Here is a 19,789-nt window from a genome sequence, read left to right as displayed (position 1 = left end):
GGGTTTACTTTCCTTGTGTTAAGATCCAGAGGTACTGGGTTTTGGGGGGGACCAGAGTGTACCAGGCACTGGAATTCCTGGTTGATGGCAGCACTACAAGTACTAAGCTGGTAATTGAGCTTAGAGGAATTCATGCTGGTACCCTATCTTTTGGACGCTAAGGTTCAGAGTGGGGAATTATACCATGACACACACCCTGTGCATTTGCTCCCCCTCCTTGGTGTCGGGGAGCTAGGTGGCATTTCTAGAGTGTGTACAGAACATTCCAAGAGCGGGTTTCAATCAGAAAATGCCATTTCACAAAAACAAAACTGGCTGCGGGAATGCAGCTGCTGGTGAAATTTTATTTAGAAAATGACAGAATTAAGTGTTGTGATGGTGCCAAAATGTCCCAACTGACATCAAAACGGAACTGCTCATTTTTTAATAAATCACTTTTTTAAACCAAGTCAAAATCATGAGAAAATGTTTTGACTTTATCCAAGTGTTTTTATCAGTCCAAAAGTCAGCTTTGGATTTGTAGAAAGTTTTGAAGTCTTTCATTTGTTCCAGTGCAGAAAAGGGAAGAGATGTCTCATGTGAGCATTGGGTGAAATCCCACTGCAGAAACCCCTGAGTACAGAGGGGAGTTCCCAGCAGAGAATCAGCATGAGGTTTTGCAGAAGAGAACGGCTGTTAGCTGCGCAGAAAACACACACACACACACCCACCCACCCACCCCTTAGGGAAGAAAGTTGAGCCACCTCATTTCCTATGGCCCAGCTTGGAACAGTGTTCACAGAAGGACTCTGACTAAACCACTCAACATTTCCTTTTGCATTTCATCATTGTGGAACTCACCTCCTCAAAGCAGCTCAGCTGCTCAGTTTCCTTAACGTTCCCAAAGTGCTCAACCCCAAGAGCTGGCAGGGGATGTATAATCCTCCCATGTCCCTCCCTGAAAGTGTCACTCCCATCTTAGTTATAGCTGGGCATCCTCTCCTTGTCCCAACAGGGCAGAGGTGGGGAACCTGCTTGGTCAGTCAAGCAGGGCTTGAAAGAAACTGAAAGATGCAATAGGCAGCCTTTGCCTCTCTCCAGGACTTTTGCAAGGCGCTCAGAGTGTGTTAATGAAGCTTCACGCCATCCTGCGAAGCAAGTAGTTCTGACTCTTATTTTGCAAACAGGGCAAGCAAGGTAGGAGGCATAGTGCCTAAGGGCCACACAGCAAGTTATGGACAAAACTATGGTATTTTGTCCCCAAGAACCAAGAAGTCCTGACTGGCAACTCCCTGCTCTAGCCTGTCAACCCAGCTGCATGGCATGGGGATAAATGAAGGACATCCCCAGGAAGCTAGTGAAGACGAGAGCAGGAGACCCAAGAGGTCTGCATGCATGGGGCAGAATAATGGTGCACAGGTGCTAAGTTACAGTTATTAAAATATCAATTTGCATTTATTCTCCCAACTCGGCATTTTAATTTACAAGTGGACTCAAAAGTCAAGGCAAACATCAGTGTGTAAGAAAAAGACCCAGCCAAGGGTTCTTTTACAAGGCCTTACTTTATTGAAAGAGGATAAGAAGACACTACTACCACAGTGCAAGTCCAAGGTGAAAGTGCAGCAGAGGGCATTTCTGACAGTAGCAGAGCACAGCTCCTTGCAAAGCACTGGTGGAATAGGGCAAGGCCCTGAGTACAGACAGAACCGAGACTGCCTTGATGAATGTGTGCGCAAAATGCTGGTGGGTGTGCTGGACACCTTAACCAGAGGGAGAAACCAACCCCCCCTGGAGCTGGAGCAGCTGAACATCATGGCTTGGAGACAAAGCAAAGAGTTGAAGGAAACACAACCAGGATGCCAGGACAGGAACACACACCCACAGGCAGACTGTGTCAGAGCTTCCTTATTTTGCAGAGAGTCTATTCGAACAGTATGAAAGTAGACATTAAATATTGCAGAGAATCTGTACAGAGCATCAGACAGGAACAGAGGATGAAGGATTAGTATAAAATGGGACTGAACAACACCGAGAGCTACTCAAATGCACTGTATGGTGTATACAAAACAGAAGTGTCTGTCAAAGATGGTCCAAAGCCATTTGGCCCTTCAGAGCCCAGGACTGGCTTAGGAGGACAGTCCACGGATGGCACAGAGAAGCACCACTAGACACCTCCCAATATGTGCTTCAGGTAGTGGGTTTTGGGCAGCGGGGTGCAGGCCGCATTATATTCTCTAGACATCAGACCTAACAGCGCTCTTCCCATCCTGTACCCCATTCTCACACACGTGGGGGGTGCAGGAAAAGACAGATACAGTACAGATGGCAGTCACGTTCTTCACGGGCACTGCCGCTTTACAGGAGGGGGCAGCCTTTACGCTTCTTGTTTTTCCTGACTTGTAAGCCGGCCCGAGTGGCCATCTCAAAGACTTCCCGCACGCCATCCTTCGTCTTGGCAGAGCACTCGAGGTATCCAAAGGCATTGATTCTGTTAGCCATGTCCCTCCCTTCCTCTGGCTTCACTGGCTCCTAAGAGTCATTAAAGAAAAAGCTTTTAGAATGCTGAGTTAAGCACCAGTGCAGCAGGCCAGACATGCAGTCAGGGAGGCTCAGCATCTCTAGGTACTGATACAACCATGACTACTCCTATCTGAGTGCCTCCCTCTTCGGAAGAGAAGCCAGGATTGTCTCTGGAAATGCTTTAGTATCCTGCATCTCTCAGGGACTGGGATTCTGCTGGAACATTAACAGGAACTGGAGGCGGCAGCAGCAGCGGTCTGTAAACCTCTGCAGGAGTAATTGCACAGCAGGAAAAGGCATCAGCAGGTCAGTCTGGGCTGAGCTGAGGGACTGCCCTGTTACTGTGTAGCAGGGATCTCCATTGCCTCGTGCAGAGGAAGCTGCTCTCAATGGGCAACCACCCTCTACCCCTGAATGCAGGAGAGGCTGCAGGGCACTCTGTAAGAAGAAGTTACAAGTAGCTGCAGGCCTGACTTATCCCCACAGAACATGCCTGACCCCACATACACTGCAGTTGCCATGGGGATACGCAGCACAGCATGAAGAGCACACAGGTCTGCACAGATGTGTTGCTTTCCTTTAAGGGATGCTGACATAGCAGCTAGAGGTGCTGTAGCCCCCTTACCTGCTTCATCTTCGCCAGCTCCCTCCGGGTGTGCTCATCATTCCGTAGGTCCTTCTTGTTTCCAACCAGGATGATAGGCACGTTGGGGCAGAAGTGTTTCACTTCTGGAGTCCACTTCTCAGGAATGTTCTCTGGGAAAGCCAAGCACAGTTAAGGACTTTGCACTTTGCTGACAGGGCTTTAATACACAGCAGCCCCCTTGCAGGCCAGGCTACCACTTCTGCCTTCCTACGATGTTCCCAGGATATTAAAAGAGGCAAATGTTTTAGGTTCTTTCCTGGAGAAATTGTATACTGCTGAGCTGCACAGGACAGAGATACAGTGAGAGCCTTATTTGCATGCCCTGACTGCTGTGTCATTGGCAGAGAGGCTCGGTCCTACACCCCTCCACAGCTTCAAGTGGACACTGCTCTTCCCACCTCTGAAAAAAGCGTGAAGGAAAATCTCCACCCAAACCCCAGCAGCACTGCTGATGACACCCCTACAAACATGGCAAACAGGAGGGCCTTCAAAGAGTCATACCAAGGAGTTGGGGGAAGGGAACAAACACCCATGAGGTCTGATTGCCGAGGGTGTTGATTCCAGCTGGTAGAGGGGCAGCATCATTTGCAATTAGCCACCATTTCCTTGTGAAAAGGAGCATTGTCGTCCCTTTCTCCCTGACGGACAGTACTGAAGGGCACTTGAGGAGGATGTGGTACGAACATGCACGGGCCTGCAAGCCACACTGGGTGCTTTAGCAAGAGCTGTAAATCACAGCTGTGACAGACAATTGTTCACTCATGAACATGGAGGAGGGGACCAATGGCACCAAGTCAGCAAATTCCTCCTCCCACTGGCAGCCCCTCCCCCCACAAGCAGCTGATGAGACTCTGTATCAAGCAGACAGCACTCTGGGGAACATCCTCATAACTATCTTCTCTCAAAGCCTCCGCCTACACATGCCGAGCACATCAACTCACAGACTGCAGCATGAAGATTTGGGCCTTATCTACATTCATGAACAGCCCCAATTCAGCAATGATGCAGTGACACCAGTTGCTGAATTGGGGCCATTCTTGAGTGCAGACAAGGCCTTAGCAGCAACTGAAGTTGACATGATCAAGTTACACAACAGTTTCTTTTTCTTTACTATGAAAAAGTGTCATGGGAAGTAGATCATCTGCAGTGAAACATCCAAGGTCAGGGAGAGCCACAGCCAGCCAGGAATGGGGGTCAGAACTCCCCTCAACATACCCGCTTTAACGAAGGCATGGCCAGCATGTGAATTACACACTGCAAGTGCAGCAGGTAGGAGAGGAGCAGAATTGTGTCCTCTTCAGCACAGGAGATCATTGCTATGGAAGGAGAGATCCTCTCCAGCATGAACACCAGCTCTCCTAGCTCCCACTGGTTTGGATTAGATCTTTATGTCAAGACAACCAGACTGGATACTAGATTTAGCAACGGAGTTCTGGTTTGCTGGCGAAACTGTGCTCCTGGTTCTACTTTCCTACAGCCTTCTTGTGGGCTGTGAAAAGACACTACAACCCTGCCGAAAGCCAGGAATTTGTTGGGCAGGGAGGGCCTGAGAACGGAGCGGAAGGCAGTGCCTGAAGATATCTGCTCTTCTGCTCATGCAGGTTTCACTCTAGGCTGCAGAAGGCGCTGGTGGGAGTTCTGGGGGTAGACTGCAGGCCTCATCTTCTGGGATCTCTTTCTGGCAGTGTAAGCAAATGCACTATGTATAAGAGCAGGGTAGGTTTTTGCTGATGCTCAGAGCAGGACAGAGAGCGCATGATACACCCTTTGGCTACAGGGGAGACCGGACTGACATCAAGACCTGGCAAGGGACTAGTGCTAGCTCCGACACACTGCTCTCTTCAGGAACCCCAACCGTTGTCAAGAACGGCTAAAGCACTTTGGCCACCAGGCGCTCCCCAAAAGCCAGGGCAGAGTATCCGCTGGAATTTGCCCTGACATTGCCAGACAATACCCGAATCCGTCAACACCTATGTTGTCGGGTGTAAAACTCCTCTCTGCCCACTCGGGTTTGCATTCAGGAGCTGCAGAGGGAATGAACGCAGAAAGGGCATGGAGCTATTCTGACAGGGTTCTATTTATTTCACAGCTGAGAAAGTTGCTGGAGAAGTGCACGAGGAAGGAGTTGACTCACAGAAGCCAAGCAGGAGTGATGCTGTGACAATCTAAGTCTACTGAGTGCTGAGTTTGTTTGCTAACAAGAACTTTTCTGTTCCTCTCAAGGCTACTCTAGGCTTTTGGCCAGACTCATCTCTAGACTGCAAGCAGAGAGCTCTCAATCCAAGCCTGTGCTTAACAGTTTTGGAAGAACACATTAAAAGTCCTGTTTAGAGTGAACTTCAACCCTGTGTAGAGGGCCAGCAGCACAAGGCCCACCCACCTATCAAGTTGCCTTGCGCATAAGGGTGAAATTCACTCAGCTCCTAAACCCCATGCTTGTTACCCTGGCCCCAGTGATCCTACCTAGACTGTCTGGGCTATCGATGGAAAAGCACATGAGGATAACGTCCGTGTCTGGGTAGCTGAGGGGCCGCAGTCTGTCATAGTCTTCCTGCCCCGCCGTGTCCCAAAGGGCCAGTTCCACCTAGAAAAGGAGAGATTTAAAGAAGTCAGCAGTGTAACAGACGACCCCCTACCCTCCCAAACTGCCTCATGCCGCAAGGATGGCAATTCTCTCCGGCAGGGAAGCAATTCATTTTTCTCAGTTAAGACAATTCAATTGCTTTGCTAATTCTGGTAGATTTAAAGGTGACCAGGCAATGCCCCTAATCCATGTCCCTGGGCCCAGTAATTAATAGTGTAGATAAGCAGGATATTTTATGCGGCTGCTGTACAGCAATACCTCCAAGAACCCCACTGCACTATATCACCAGCTGCAAAACAGCCTGGAAAGCCAAGTCTACTCTAAAAGAAGCAATGCTTCTCCATAGCCAGCCTGACTGGGATGCTACGGGTGTCTGGGTTAGGGAAGGTGGGGAACATGGTCTCCTTTGGAGGATTCTCCTAATCAGAGAGTGTGTCATTGAGTCTTCTGCTTACATGTCAGGGGCTCCAGCAATCCCTGAGAGGGACAGGCACCCTGCTGAGCTTGCCACTGCATGCTGGGTTGCAATTCACAGCACAGGAGAGCATTGCTGGAAGCAGCCTGTTGGCCTTTGCGTCTCTTTTCCTTCCCCCGCTGAAAGGCCTTTCCTCCTCTTGGAGGTACTGGAGAAAAATGGTCAATGGCCGAGACGTTGAATACTCTCAACAGCAATGCCTGGTACAAGGCCTGAAGAGCCAGGCTACCATGGTCGAAGCATGAGGACAGGGAGAGGAGTTCAGTCACGACAGAGGGCTTGGCAGGAAGCGGGGGACAGAGGGGAAGAGCATACACAACAAACATTCCAGAGGGGACGTGAGCGGATCTGCCGAGCGCACGGTCCCTCATGCAGAGATTGTCCATGGCTTGGGAATACAGGCGCTAGGACCCCCCCGCCCAGGAAAGTTACCTGCTTTCCATCTACTTCGATATCAGCGATGTAGTTCTCAAAGACTGTCGGCACGTAGACCTCAGGGAACTGGTCCTTGCTGAACACGATCAGCAGGCAGGTCTTCCCGCAGGCGCCATCTCCCACAATCACCAGCTTCTTTCTGATGGCTGCCATTGCTGCAGAGACAAGAGCAAGGCTGCGGGTGAGTCACGACCCACAGGAAGGCCAACAGTACCGTGTATCTTGCTCATTTTGTGCTGCCCTCTTATGGGCCAAGCATCCACAGGCCCATAAGTGCAGCACCAAGGCTTGGGCTCCACACCAATGCCAGAAGTCAGTGTTGGGGCTGGTTTGGGGGAGGAGGGTGCACTGCAGATCCCTTCTCCCCCATGACACGTAAGAGAGGTTACTTTGCCCCACCACCTGCAGAAGTCCTTATGGCACATGTCACTGCTAGTCAGAAGTGAGCCCAGGGGCCTAGCCAAATTCTGGTAAGCAAGTTAATGCACTGTACAGGACACCTGCAACGAGCCTGAGCATTCCCAGCATTGCATGTATCCACGTCGCTGCTTTTTAAACATGGTTTGGATCCTTCTGAGCATCAGTAAGGGTTAGAGCAGTGGGTCTCGAGTTTTCAGGGTACAAATTATCAGGCTAGGCAAAGCAGCTTATTGCTAGTGTCCCATTATGAATTCTGGGTACACTGTGGATTTTATAGACATTCACATGAAAGAGCCCAGAGACTGGGATGTTCTTTTTTTATTGATTGTTCAGATTTATAGAACAGACAGTTCACTGGTTTTTAAAATGCAACTTCCTGGCTACACTCTGGCGCACGTAATCTTTCTGCCTCTTTTCGCAATGTCAGTAATATAATTAGAGAAAGGGATTAGTGAAGTAAGGAGATAAAACCCGACCAGCTTTTAAAACTAGTCTTGATTTAAAAGACCTTCAAGTAAAAGAGTGAAGTTATGAACTGCTTCCATTTGCCAGGAGGGTGCAGCAAACATGAGCTCTACAGGGTAAGAAAGCAAAAGCTGAATACGATTGGTCAAGTCCCTGCTGGTGTAACTCCACTGAAATCAACATCAGCATTGCTCTGAACTCCTGTAAGGGAACCTGCTGAGTACTGCTCAGTAAACTACCCGCCTCCCCCATCATGAACAAAGATTCCCACGTGCACAAGAGGCAGGGAACATGAGGCATAGGACTTGGCTACACTGGAAAGTTGCAGCGCTGGTGGTGGGTTTACAGCGTTGCAACTTACTCACCGTCCACACTTGCAAGGCACATACAGCGCTGCGTCACTCTGGCTGCAGCGTTGGCTGTACTCCTGTTCTGCTTGGGGTATAAGGATTGCAGCGCTGGTGATGCAGCGCTGCTCCACAAGTGTGGCCACCAAAAGGGCTGTAATTGGCCTCCGAGGTATTCGGAGGTATCCCAGAATGCCTGTTCAGCCACTCTGCTGTTTTGTTGTGAACTCCAGGCTGCCGGAGCTGCTTATCTAAAAAACAAACACAGCTCGTTTGCTCGAGCACAGGCAGGCAGGGGGATTCCTTTGGAATGTTCACAGTTTGCTTGAGAAGAGAAGCAACACGGCGGGGGAGGAGGGGGGAGTCAGTTTTGGAGCAGTTGCTTATCTGGTCTGAAGGCTATTTGCATTTAGTGAATAAGAGAGGTGGGGGAAGGGGTCGAAACTTTTAAAATGATTGAAGGTTGATGCGGTGTATCTTCCAGTCCTTAGAACTTGCAAGGCAGGGAGCTGACACACTGTCAGCTCCAAAAATCCACTCTCTGTCTCCCCCACGCTCCCTGTCACGCTCCATCCCACCCCCCTCTTTTGAAAAGCATGTCGCAGCCACTTGAATGCTGGGATAGCTGCCTGTAATGCACCACTCCCAACAGCGCTGCAAATGCTGCAAAAGTGGCCACACTGCAGCGCTAGTAGCTGTCAGTGTGGCCACACTGCAGCGCTTTCCCTACACAGCTGTACGAAGACAGCTGTAACTCCCAGCGCTGTACAGCTGTAAGTGTAGCCATACCCATAGTCAGGACTGGACCAGTTTAGATGGAATCTCCGATATCCCTTCCAATACAAATCAGCTGGTTCCTGCTCAATACTGAGGACTCCAAGAATTCCAACTCTTAAAATTAGGTTCAGTGCCTACCCAGCAGCAAACAGAGTGCCAAAGAAATGGCAAGTGACTACATCTGCAGTGCAGGCAGAGGAAACAGGTCAGCGCTGGGTGATAAGGGGAGGTTTTATTCCTGGAACAGTTTTCCAGTCTCACCTTTACACCCAGAATTAGCAATCCAGGAGACAGCCACTCAAGACAAGGAAGGGCTAAGCAAGAGGCAGAGATAAAGTTCCAGTTTTATTGTCCTCTACTGAGGCCTGATCTACACTAAAAGTTAGGTCACCCAGGGGTGTGAAAACTACCATGCTTGGGGTGTAAAGTTAAGCTGAGTTAACGGTGGAATGAGCCTCTCCAGGGGGTGTATTACCCGCATGTTGTAGCATTTCAAGTGTAGATAAGCACTGAGTGAAAGTAATGCATGAGAAAAGTGCCACGGCGACAATTCAAGAGACAAACTCTTTCTTTGCACAGGTATAATCTGGACAGTGAGACTGAAAGCTCCCCCCACACCACACCTTGCTGGCCTGGAGCACACCTCCCCCCTTCCTGTTTTCCAAACGTGACTGGGTAATTCATTCTTTATCTCCATTCAATTCTTGTTGAGTCTACCCAGCTTGCTAGCAAGGGGGACAGCTATGCCCCTGTGAAGAACTGGACACGGGGCCCTGAGCAGTAATGGGCACAAGTGGCAATGAAAGCAGGTGGATTATTAAAGTTAGGTGGAAAGCAGAGCACCTTGGAGAAGTCTGTTAGAGATGTACAGGTAGCTGCGGCTACTTGAGAGAGCAAGTCAACAGTGCAGAGCTGGGCACCTAATACTACTATTCTGAAGGGAAATACTGTGCAACGTTCCTGGGAGGTGACTTTGCTCTCTGCCTAGACAGCAACCCTTGCATTAGCTGGAGAGGAGAGGCTTGCAAGGGCTAGGAAACCCCTCCTGGAGTTCCAGGGAGAGGAGGTTCCAATCTGTAGACCCCATAAGCGTGACTGCTGTTTGCCTTGAAATTCAAAACTGCACCAGGCCATCTATTTTCACCAGCTGCCCCAGTCTGTGGCTCAATTTTGCACCCCCTTATCTGGATTTGTATAATGACAATGAGCACCCATCCCCAGCTCCGGTTCCCCCACAAACTTCACAGTTACATAAGGCTCCGTAAGGATTTATACACGGTTCGTGCCTACCCCTGTAATGGCAACAACCTGGGGAGCTGAAAACACTTGCTCTAGTACCCTTAATACTCAGAAATATCCAAAGCACATTCCAGAGCAATCTCTCACACCAGTCTGTCTAGAGATACCACTCAAGATCAGGCCCCAGTGCAGTAGATCCTGTGCCACCATATTAAAACAACAAGATCCCTGTGCACAAGAGCTCACAGTCTCAGACTGAAGGGCTGGTTTATACCGAGAACTTACATTGACATCGCTACATCTCTCAGCCGTGTGAAAAATCCACGTGTAGTTACGCTGACCTCACACACGCCCCCCCCGGTGTAAATCAATGGCAGAATTCTTCTGCCGACCTAGCTACCGCCTCTCGGGAAGGCAGACTGACTATGCAGATGGGAGAACCCCAGCGTCTCTGGTGCATATTACACAAGTGCTGCCACAGCAGTTTAAGTGTAGACATACCCTTCGTAAATTTTGAGGCTAGAGGTTTGACCTGGTGCCTTGTTACCTACCCAAAGGGTTTGAAGTGAATAGAAACAGTACGTTCTGCTCATATTGTGGCATCTGCATATGCATGTCATGTCAAGTCACTATCACTCAGAGACCCTGTCTGTTTTGCATCTTTTTGCACTCACGAGAACTTGTCACACAAAACGCCTATTATCTGTTGCATAGTGGAGAAAGGGTTCAACAAGCTGAATCCATTTTAATATGATGAGCAACTTATTCTCTTCCCCCTCCCCCACAACAAAAAAACAAAGGTAATTAATTGCCTTCCACTATGAGATTGTGTTTCTCACCTCCCACTAAAAACTTGCTTGGAACACATGAATGGGCTGCCTTTCAAAACAAATGTGTGATTAGCTAATCACATAAATGTCACCACATCACAGACCCATCCTTACTAAGCAGTAATTATTTCAGTTACCACAAAATGAGCCTGCAGTGCCATGATGTAATAACTCAGGACGCAACATGAATAAGCATTTACACTTGAGGAATGCCCACCAATCAGCTGTACAAGCTGCTGGAAGGTGGGGGAAGGAGTTAATTCACACAAAAACCAGCTGATATTCCCAGAATTAGCTGACAATCTCCAGATACAGACACATTTAGGGGTCTAATAAGCTCCTAGACCAGAGTTTTCAGAGGACACCCAGCCTCGCTTGATGTGTTTCCTGCACCATATTCCCAGTCTGCAGGATGCAGAAAACCCGCAGAGTGTGAAAGGAGTGTTACTTACGTAGGGCTGCTTTCAGGCCATTTGTGGACAACTGCAATGCTAGCAAGGAACCTACCCTTTAGCTCAATCAATCCAGCCCACTTTAAAGGCTGGAGCCTTGTCTAGACTAAGACTTTTCAAACATGTTACTGTGCTGTCATCATGCCTGAATATCTCTGGGGCCTTGTCCAGACTAGGATGTAAACTGTGCTCCCACTCTGGCTGTTTCTGTCATTTTGTGCTTCCTTGTGCATGGAAAAGGCCTTACAAATCCATTTCATCAGCCACTACCCTCTTCATTCAAATCCCTCCAGGATTCTTTCACAACACCCGCCCATGAAAAAAACAACTCGATCCCCTCCAAGTTACACACTCCTTGGGTTTGTTCTTTGGCTGTAAGGTCTTTGGAGCAGAGACTGCTTTTTTGGGCCTGTTGCCTGGCATATTTGTCAGTACTTAAGATCCATGTGCAAAAGTGTTCAGACAAAAGGAAACAGAGGTCTGTGTGTGTGTAAGTGCCAGCTGCACTCCTGGCACAGGGCACCCCACTCAGAGCACATCTGGCATCATTTTACCCAGTGTCCACAACAACGCATCGTTTGCCACACAATCACTGTTTGACTTAGCCCTGGTATGGAGACTAGGCAGTGCTGCCAAACTGCACTCAGCAAAGAGTACTGAAATCCCTCGATAAAATAGCCCTTCTATTTTCAGGCTCAACTTAAAAAAGGGACAGGATTTTTTAAAAGGAATTATGACTTCATGTCCTTGAGTCTCACAACATGGTAATCATAACTGAGCCACAGAGGGCTCCGTGATCAGGCACTGAATGCCTCCTGTGAAACAAGAACTAGGTAGCTTAAAACTAGGTTGAACAAAGAAACAGAAAATAAATACTGGAGGGAACAAACATGCCTTGGCTGGGAAACGTACTATGATCTAACAGTTCTTTACCATCTCCGATTTACAGGATTCTTTGATCCTAAGTGTCTGACCCATTCTTTTATAATCTGCGTAACATTATCAAATTCCCTGTGCCCATAAAAGGCCTGGGTCAGGACTTCAGTGATAGCTCACTGTCTAATCCCTTATTAATTACAATTCACTACACAGGGTGGGGAGGACAGAGCCACAGCCTTTCAAAGCAGCACCAGCCCTGACCATTCTGAGCACTGTAGCCTGAAGTCAAACATTGACTTCTGCATACCTGCCAAGATAAGGCTGCTCCCAAGGGATTAACCTACAAAAATTTTGTAAGCACAACAGCCACAAGCTTTCTATGCGGCTCCTGCAGGAGGCAGGGTTTTGCTTTTTTCTATGAAGCCAGGCATGCCACCTTCACAGCTTAATTTGATTTTTTCCCTGCAAGGTAATAAGACAATTTTTCAAAATACCAAAGTCCCTCTTGGAGACAATTCATCATTCCTGGGCTTTCTATCAGCGTTTCTACTTCACCAAGTAACACCTGCCCTGTGCATGGGGCTCTTTCTCCCTCCCCTTGCAAAGATGTGTTCTGCAGGTCAATAAGAGTAAAGGCAGACAATTTCCTGCACCTTTTATTTGTAAGATAGCATGAGGTTCCTCAAGGACAGTCCCATTTAAAGAGGTGCTTCCATATTTGTGCACCTTGTTCGGTGGTGTAGACTACAAGCCATTTTTCCTTTTTAAAGATGATTTTCCCCTGCTTTGGTGAAGCAACACACGTGCCCACCTCCCACCCCCCCCCTTTTAAGCGGCATGGCACAATAGATAGAAAACAATATAAGGCACTTTTATAGCAGTATAAGTGTGTCCACACCATGGGGTCACACTGGTATAGCTACAGAAATAGTTACACCAGTACAAGAACGTGTGTCTATACCAGGCCTTAGACTCATTTCACAGACAGGTTAACAGGAACTGAGAGTAGCTTACCTAAAGCTATACTGGAAATCTTTGTCAGAACCAGGATTAGAACTTGAGGTTCCTGGCTCCCAGGCTGTGCTCACATTGTATCCTTCTCCCGGAAGCAAACAGAGAGGGGAAGTACAGTGTATGACGTGGACAGAGGCATGTGGATTTGTCTTTACGCAGGTTCGTGGCCCAGTTAAAACGAAAACAGATTCCTTCAACTCACAGGAATAATTTAAAACCGAGTAGCAAAATGTTCACAAAAGTTTACCAACGTAGGTGCAAATGAAGATTTCCCCGACTTTCACCATGCCGTGGGAAGAAACAGTAGTAATATTTCACTCACCTCTCTAAGACTATGTCTACACTTGCAGAGATTTTGCGCTGTCAGTTTCAATAGTGATAGGGAACCAGTGAAAGAAAAACGCTGGTTTGTGTTCTCACTTACTTCCATAGGAGTCAGAGTGATCACATTTGCAGGTGAGAGCAGTGCACTGAGGGCAGCTATCCCACAGTGCATCTCTCTGCATTTTGAGAATAGGTCTTATGGGAAGAGGGGGATGTGATCGTGGGGCATCGGGTCCCCGCACAGCTGCCTCTCCCCAAACACTGATCAGCTCCAGTAGCTCAGCGTTGCTCCAAGCAGGGGATCCTGTGGAGCAGCCATTGTCACCTGGCCAGATAAGTGAGCACTTGCCAAGAAAACAGGAAGGGGAGTTTCAAAGTTCCAGGGGCTTTACAGGGCGAGGAGTGGATGTCTGTTTACCAGGCGTCAGAGCAGCTGAGCTGCTGGCCAGAGCGGTCACCTAGGCACTGTGGGATATCCTCCGGAGGCTAAAAGCTGCGTAAACAGGAAGAACGTGTCTTCACTTGCACATTGCTGCAAAAGCATCACCGGTAAGAGCTGTACGCCTCTCGCGGAGGTAGTTTTCTTTTTGCAGTGAAACTTCTAAGTTTCACAGCAACAAGTCAATGGCAAGCGTAGACGCTCTCACGGCATTTTTTTGCAAAAAAGGGACTTTTCCCACTTTAAATGGCAAGTATAGACATGCCCTAACACAAAGGAAGTTGGTTGCTCAGCCAGAACTTTGCAGGGTTGAATTTAAACACAAATCACCTCAAAGAGCAATAACTGTCCAGTCCCTTTAAAAATAAGGGCGTGTCTACACTTACATTTTATAGCGCTCTAACTTGCTGGCTCACGGGGGTGCAGCAAGTCTGAGCGCTTTAAAGCGCTAGTGCAGACAGGCTCGGAGCTAATCCCCTCGTGGAGGTGGATTACCAGGAGCGAGTGCTGGGAGAGCTCTCTCCCAGCGCTCACGGCAATTACACTCGCACTTCGAAGCGCTGCTGTGGGAGCGTTCCCATGGCAGCGCTTTGAAGTTTCTAATGTGGACATACCCTAAGATTCCAAGGCCTAGTCTCCACAGGTTTTGTACTGCGAGACCATTTCTGTTAGGGGTGTGATTTTTTTTTAAATCCTAAATAGTTATACCAGCACTAACCCGTGGTGTGGATACAGTTATACCAGCACCAGGGTGTCTTAAACCATTATGGGATATATCTATACCAGAATAACTGCAAATAAACTAGGGGGGTGTACCACTTTAACTAGGCCTGTATAGATCAAGAGATGCAACTTTCTAGTATAGACAAGTCCTAGGAGTAGGAAGCTTTTTAAGCAGAGAAAGGAACAAGTTAGTGGTACTGTGCTCTCTAGCACTAATGCAAGAGGACTTTGCTCTCACACTGACCTGTTTAATCTGAATTGGGGACAAAGCACCTTTGATTAGGTCAGCTTTTACATGCCTGTCATCAGTGATAAAAATGAGCGGAAATCTCCAGCTCAGTGTGATCTCTACTCATTTGTCTCTCACTTAACAGGTTATTGGGCCAAGACAGATTAAAATAGGAATTGCTAAAACTCCAACCTTCAGACAAAGACAAGTTGAAAGTGCTCAGAGCCCTCCCAGGCTTCCCCTCAAAGGCCTAAGGCAGTCTAATTTAGATCTGCAAAAATGTAACTTTCCAGACAAACTTTTGCAAACAGACTGGGCCAGCGTGTGAACGAATAATGCATTGTGTGAGCTCTAACTGTGTTTGTAGGGAACAGTCCCATTCCCAGTGCCGAGCTTTACAAGCAGGGCTGGAAAGTGCAGTTGCATTGTGCCCAAATAGCAAAACTTTGTCACGTCATCAAACTAAATTCCAGGACAGGACAAGAGGAGCAGCACGCAAAAGACAAAAAGCAAAGATGTTCCCCCATTCTCCTGAGTGGGCACTGACACCCACACTGAAGAGAACATTGCTAATCTTCTTCCCTCCCCATAAAGCTTCTTAATCTCAGGCAATTTTGTGACAATGATGCACAGCAGGCCGGGCAAAGTGGCTGGCTCTCCATACTAGGGATTCTTGCTTTGGCATGGCTACATTGGTGCAGAAAGTCACTTCCGCTTACCTTTGTGCAAGCCTTGTGCGACATCGGTGCACTATGTCTATGGTAGTGGTCTCAACTGGTCCTCAGGATAGACAGGCCGTCAGGCCCTGCAATTCCAGAAGACTCACAGCAAGGTGTCCACACAAACCATTCATCAGCGTCAATTATTTAAAAAAATTCTATATCTGACCAGAGAGAAAACTGACTGCAGGTAAAACAGGAAGTGAAGTCAGGTTTGCCATGCTGCTTTTAGTCTGTACAGTGAACAGAAGTCAGACAGTTGCTGCAGTAAGTTACTGTTCTTGCTCATTGTGGACCCTCATTTCCTTGGGCAAAAAGAACAAGAACAGAACATATGAAAACTCAGGGTCGCACTAACCCAGGAAATTCACCTAGGAAGGACTCTCATTCCCAAATGAGCTCACTAAACCACAAATGCCCAGATTAGTAACAGTCTGGATCCCTGGCTGGTAACAAGTATTATATTTAAACAACACATTCGTATGCGAGGGTTAACAGAATGAAAAGCTACTGTTAGAGAACACAGTCTGCTCCCAGGATGATTACACATGCATCCAGCTCTTACATTAAAGGAAATAAAGGACCAAACACGATTAAGGCTGCATCATAATTAGCTGGAAGCGAAGGATTAAGAAATGAAATTCAGAGGCTGACTTGCATTTCAAAAGCAAGCTGAAGATTGTGCTTCTTATCTGCATATTTAGTTCTGCTCTAGCTCCTTCTACAAAGGATCTGGGAAAGAATCCCATGGCAGAGGCTATCCCAAAGCTCCGCCATGCACAAAGGCAGCAGCCCTGCATTCACTTTACAAGTCACCTCTATAAATCAAGGGCAGTGGTCCAGCTTTCATAGCCCTGAACAGCACACTAAAATCTGTCTACAAACATTTCTGGCGTGAAGGGGAGTGTGGAGACCTTTTATCAGGGTAAGGCCATGTCTTGTAGTAGCCCCAGAACTTAACAGCTCAGTAGGCACAGCAGTCCTATCATAACATAAGGAGTGTTTCCAGCACAGTGCCTGTTATTGCCAGAGAGCTAGTAATAAAAGCTAACCTGGAATTTACCAGATGGGTAGGGTTAAAATGAAGGACTCAATTTAACAACTAACCCAGGAGAAATTCAGGACTTTAAAATGAATTTAAATCCAATTAAAAGCAGAGAAGAGGAAGAGTAATATTAAAACTGAAGGTAACTCTGCAGTAGTTACTGGTTAACTTTTTAGCACGAGGCCAGTTTTACACAACACACTAAGATTTTACTTGACTACCCTTAACCCAAGTTTCCTGATACCTTTTGTCAACAATTGTTAGTACAGTCCCAGCAATTGTATTGACAACAATCCTTTGCACATATGCATTGCCTCTCATCAAAAGGTCTGAAGCTCTTTAACAATTAAGCATTACATTAATCCCCCTTAAACACATAATGGGAAGTAGATAAGTATCAGGAGTTTAAGGCCAAAAGAGACATCCAAATCATCTGTCTGACCTCCTGCACATCACAAGCCACTAAACCCCTACCAGTTACTCCTGCACTGAGCCCAGCAACCTGGATTAGACTGAAGTGTGACAACCCCCAGGACACCACATTGCTGTGTGCCATAGGTAGATAACAGAGATCTGAGGTGCACTAATGACCGAGGACTCTGCAACTGACTGGGTGAGATATACCCAGGTGAACCTATCTAGCATTCTGCACGGATTTGTCCAATGACAGTGCCAGGAATAAAACAAGGAAGTCTCGGCTTCCACTCCCCACAGAAATTACATCCCCGTGCACCCCAATGTTCCGCAACATCAACAAGCAGCCTTTGTTTCCTCAACTAACTTGCACTTCTCCTAATTAACACACTTAAATTGCACTCCATGATCCTTACTACAGACATACACACACACAAAATCAGAAAGGATTCTGGGGGTTTCTTTGTTTGGTGATTGAATCCCAGAGGATTTCTGCCCAAACCTGGAAATAGCTCTTATGAGTGGATCACCACTACTCAGCTAGTAAATCTTTGGCACAAGCTTGCTTTTGTGCAGCCCTACATGAACAGTGGCTTTTTTATAAGCTGCGTGGTAGATTTAAGATGGAGATATTTAGAATATTAAGGGCATCCCATGCTAGAACAGCAAGTGGGAAACCTCATCAGGCATCAGGAATTTTGCAAAGGAGTTGCAATATTTTATATTTTGGGGGAAGACAGTGAGTAGACAGACACTTTAGACCCATATATCCAAACTATGTGGCCACACTGGGCCATTAACCTGGCAGTGGCTAACATGGACCCCTGACAAGCTGACATTAGGTGCAAGGTGACATTCCATGAGGAAAGCTTAAGAACTAAAAATAGCTGCAAGCAATCATCAGCTGAATGATGCAACTTGCAAGGGCAAATCCCCACCCACTCAGGCTTCAGTATGCTGAGCTCACTTCAAATCACAGCACTAGTCATCATTAACAGCTGCAGCATCACCACTTCTAGGCCCAGAGCTTTGCAGGATTACTTGCCAGATTTTGAGGCTGCAACATTACTTAGTCAACTCCAAAAAGGGCCCATTGTTTCTGAGTTACTCTAAGGGCCTGGTAGGGTGACCAGACAGCAAATGTGAAAAATCGAGACAGGGGGTTGGGGGTAATAGGATCCTATATAAGAAAAAAAGACCCAAAAATCGGGATTGTCCCTATAAAATTGGGACATCTGGTCATTCTAGGCCTTGAGTTTGAAGGGGAAGTCCTCCTAGGCTGGCTCCCTCTTCCTCGGTCTGGGAGCATCTCCCTCCCTTAGCACCATATGCAACAGTCCAATGAGGGCCCTCGCCCCTGCCCCAGCTACAGGCCAGCCTGCTCCTTGACTGTGCTGCCAATCCCTCCTGGCTGCACTACTGGGGTGACCCTTCAGAAGCAGAGGGAACAGATTCCTAGCTGGTGGTCCAGGGACACCAGGGATCCCATCTGATCTGTGATTCCTGCCCCACAAGGTACTCATGCCCAGCAGACACTCTCCTTGTTTAGGATACTGTCCCTGCAAGCATATTACTGAACTTACAGAACACCAAGCCCAAGGCTGGGCAGACCTGTAGATGGCATCTTTCAGGGCAATGTGTGGTCAAGAGACACACGTAGGTTGGCTGTGTCAGTTGGCAGGAGCTGTTCCTGGACATGTTCAGGAGTTTCTAACTGCTACAGAACAGGGCTCCCTCTGACAAACTGATCTGACACCAAGGCTTATGCAAAGGTTAATAGATCCAGGTCCCAAGTTTAACTCATGAAAATGCAAGATGCTGGCGTTACAGACAAAGATAAAAAGTACAATAAGCTCTAATGCCCACATCTCTACATAAAGCTTGTGGGGGACACACATTCCTTCATCTGCTGGGATATGGTCACCTACATGTTAGTCCATCTTTATCTACCACAAGCAGCAGCTCTGCTATGCAGGCATCATGCCATAGCTTCATGAGATAGGACAAGGTAAACCTAGGGCCACTTACCGTATGCGCCTTGGGACACAAGAGTTCTTTGCCCACCACTAATCCCACTTTCCACCTTATCTCTGTTATTCTGTATCTGAAAGCCTTTAGCTGAAGGGGACAGGGGTTGTGAGGGAGCCCTGATGTTTTTGGGAAGGGCCAGTCTGCAGGGTGATGAAAGGAGGAAGTTCAGGAAGACAAATGACATATTCCCAAAAGACAGGAAAAGAAAGGCAAGGAATGCCTTAGCCAGCACAAAGCCCAGTAGGATTTCTTTCAAAGCTGATCTTAAAACTATCTAATACACAAATAACAGGGTTTCTATACATCTGGGTAGAATGCTTAAATTACCCAAAAGTACAGAGTTTGGTTTAAAAAGTCATAAAGTACATCTGGTACATAATCTGCAATATCCCAAATTAAGGTTAATAAATTTAACAATACAGTTTAAATATTAGTATCCGAATATTCAGTAAAAGCAAATCCAGCCAGCAGTGTGCAGCTAACATGGAAGAGCAATATCAGCCACGATTGGAGCAAGGCAAAGACTTTTTGGCAAATAATATATTATTTGGGACACCAAAACTATTTGTGAATCAGGTCAAGTTCAATGAATAGTTTTGGCAACAAACAAAACAAAACAAAAGCACCAAACCCACACCTTTAAAAAATTCAGACATTAGACATTTTGTTTAGAAAATGCTGTTTTGAAATTAACATTCAAAATGTTGCATTTGACCCGAATGCTTTTTTCTTTCATTTTAGAAAGAAAATCCTGAAAAATTCAGTTTCCGTTCAAACCAAACAAGAACCAAAAACCTGCCTTC

At 47.2% G+C, this 19,789-nt stretch overlaps 1 protein-coding gene across 1 annotated transcript in view; it reads right to left on the bottom strand.

Moving 5' to 3' along the window:
• Window positions 1-324: 324 nt before the first annotated feature.
• The window catches only part of RHOC (ras homolog family member C), a 35,635-nt gene continuing 16,170 nt past the window's right edge, over window positions 325-19,789 (bottom strand). The window contains exons 2-5 of the mRNA XM_050954411.1: window positions 6,637-6,794; window positions 5,609-5,729; window positions 3,125-3,255; window positions 325-2,508 (exon numbers count right to left, since the gene is read on the bottom strand). Coding sequence (XP_050810368.1) covers window positions 2,335-2,508; window positions 3,125-3,255; window positions 5,609-5,729; window positions 6,637-6,792 — 582 coding nt within the window. The 5' untranslated portion in view covers window positions 6,793-6,794 and the 3' untranslated portion in view covers window positions 325-2,334. The remainder of the gene's footprint in view (window positions 2,509-3,124; window positions 3,256-5,608; window positions 5,730-6,636; window positions 6,795-19,789) is intronic.

This window comes from Gopherus flavomarginatus, chromosome 5 (assembly GCF_025201925.1).
Source record: "Gopherus flavomarginatus isolate rGopFla2 chromosome 5, rGopFla2.mat.asm, whole genome shotgun sequence".
Taxonomy (NCBI): domain Eukaryota; kingdom Metazoa; phylum Chordata; order Testudines; family Testudinidae; genus Gopherus; species Gopherus flavomarginatus.
This window is presented reverse-complemented; position numbering and strand designations above follow the sequence as displayed.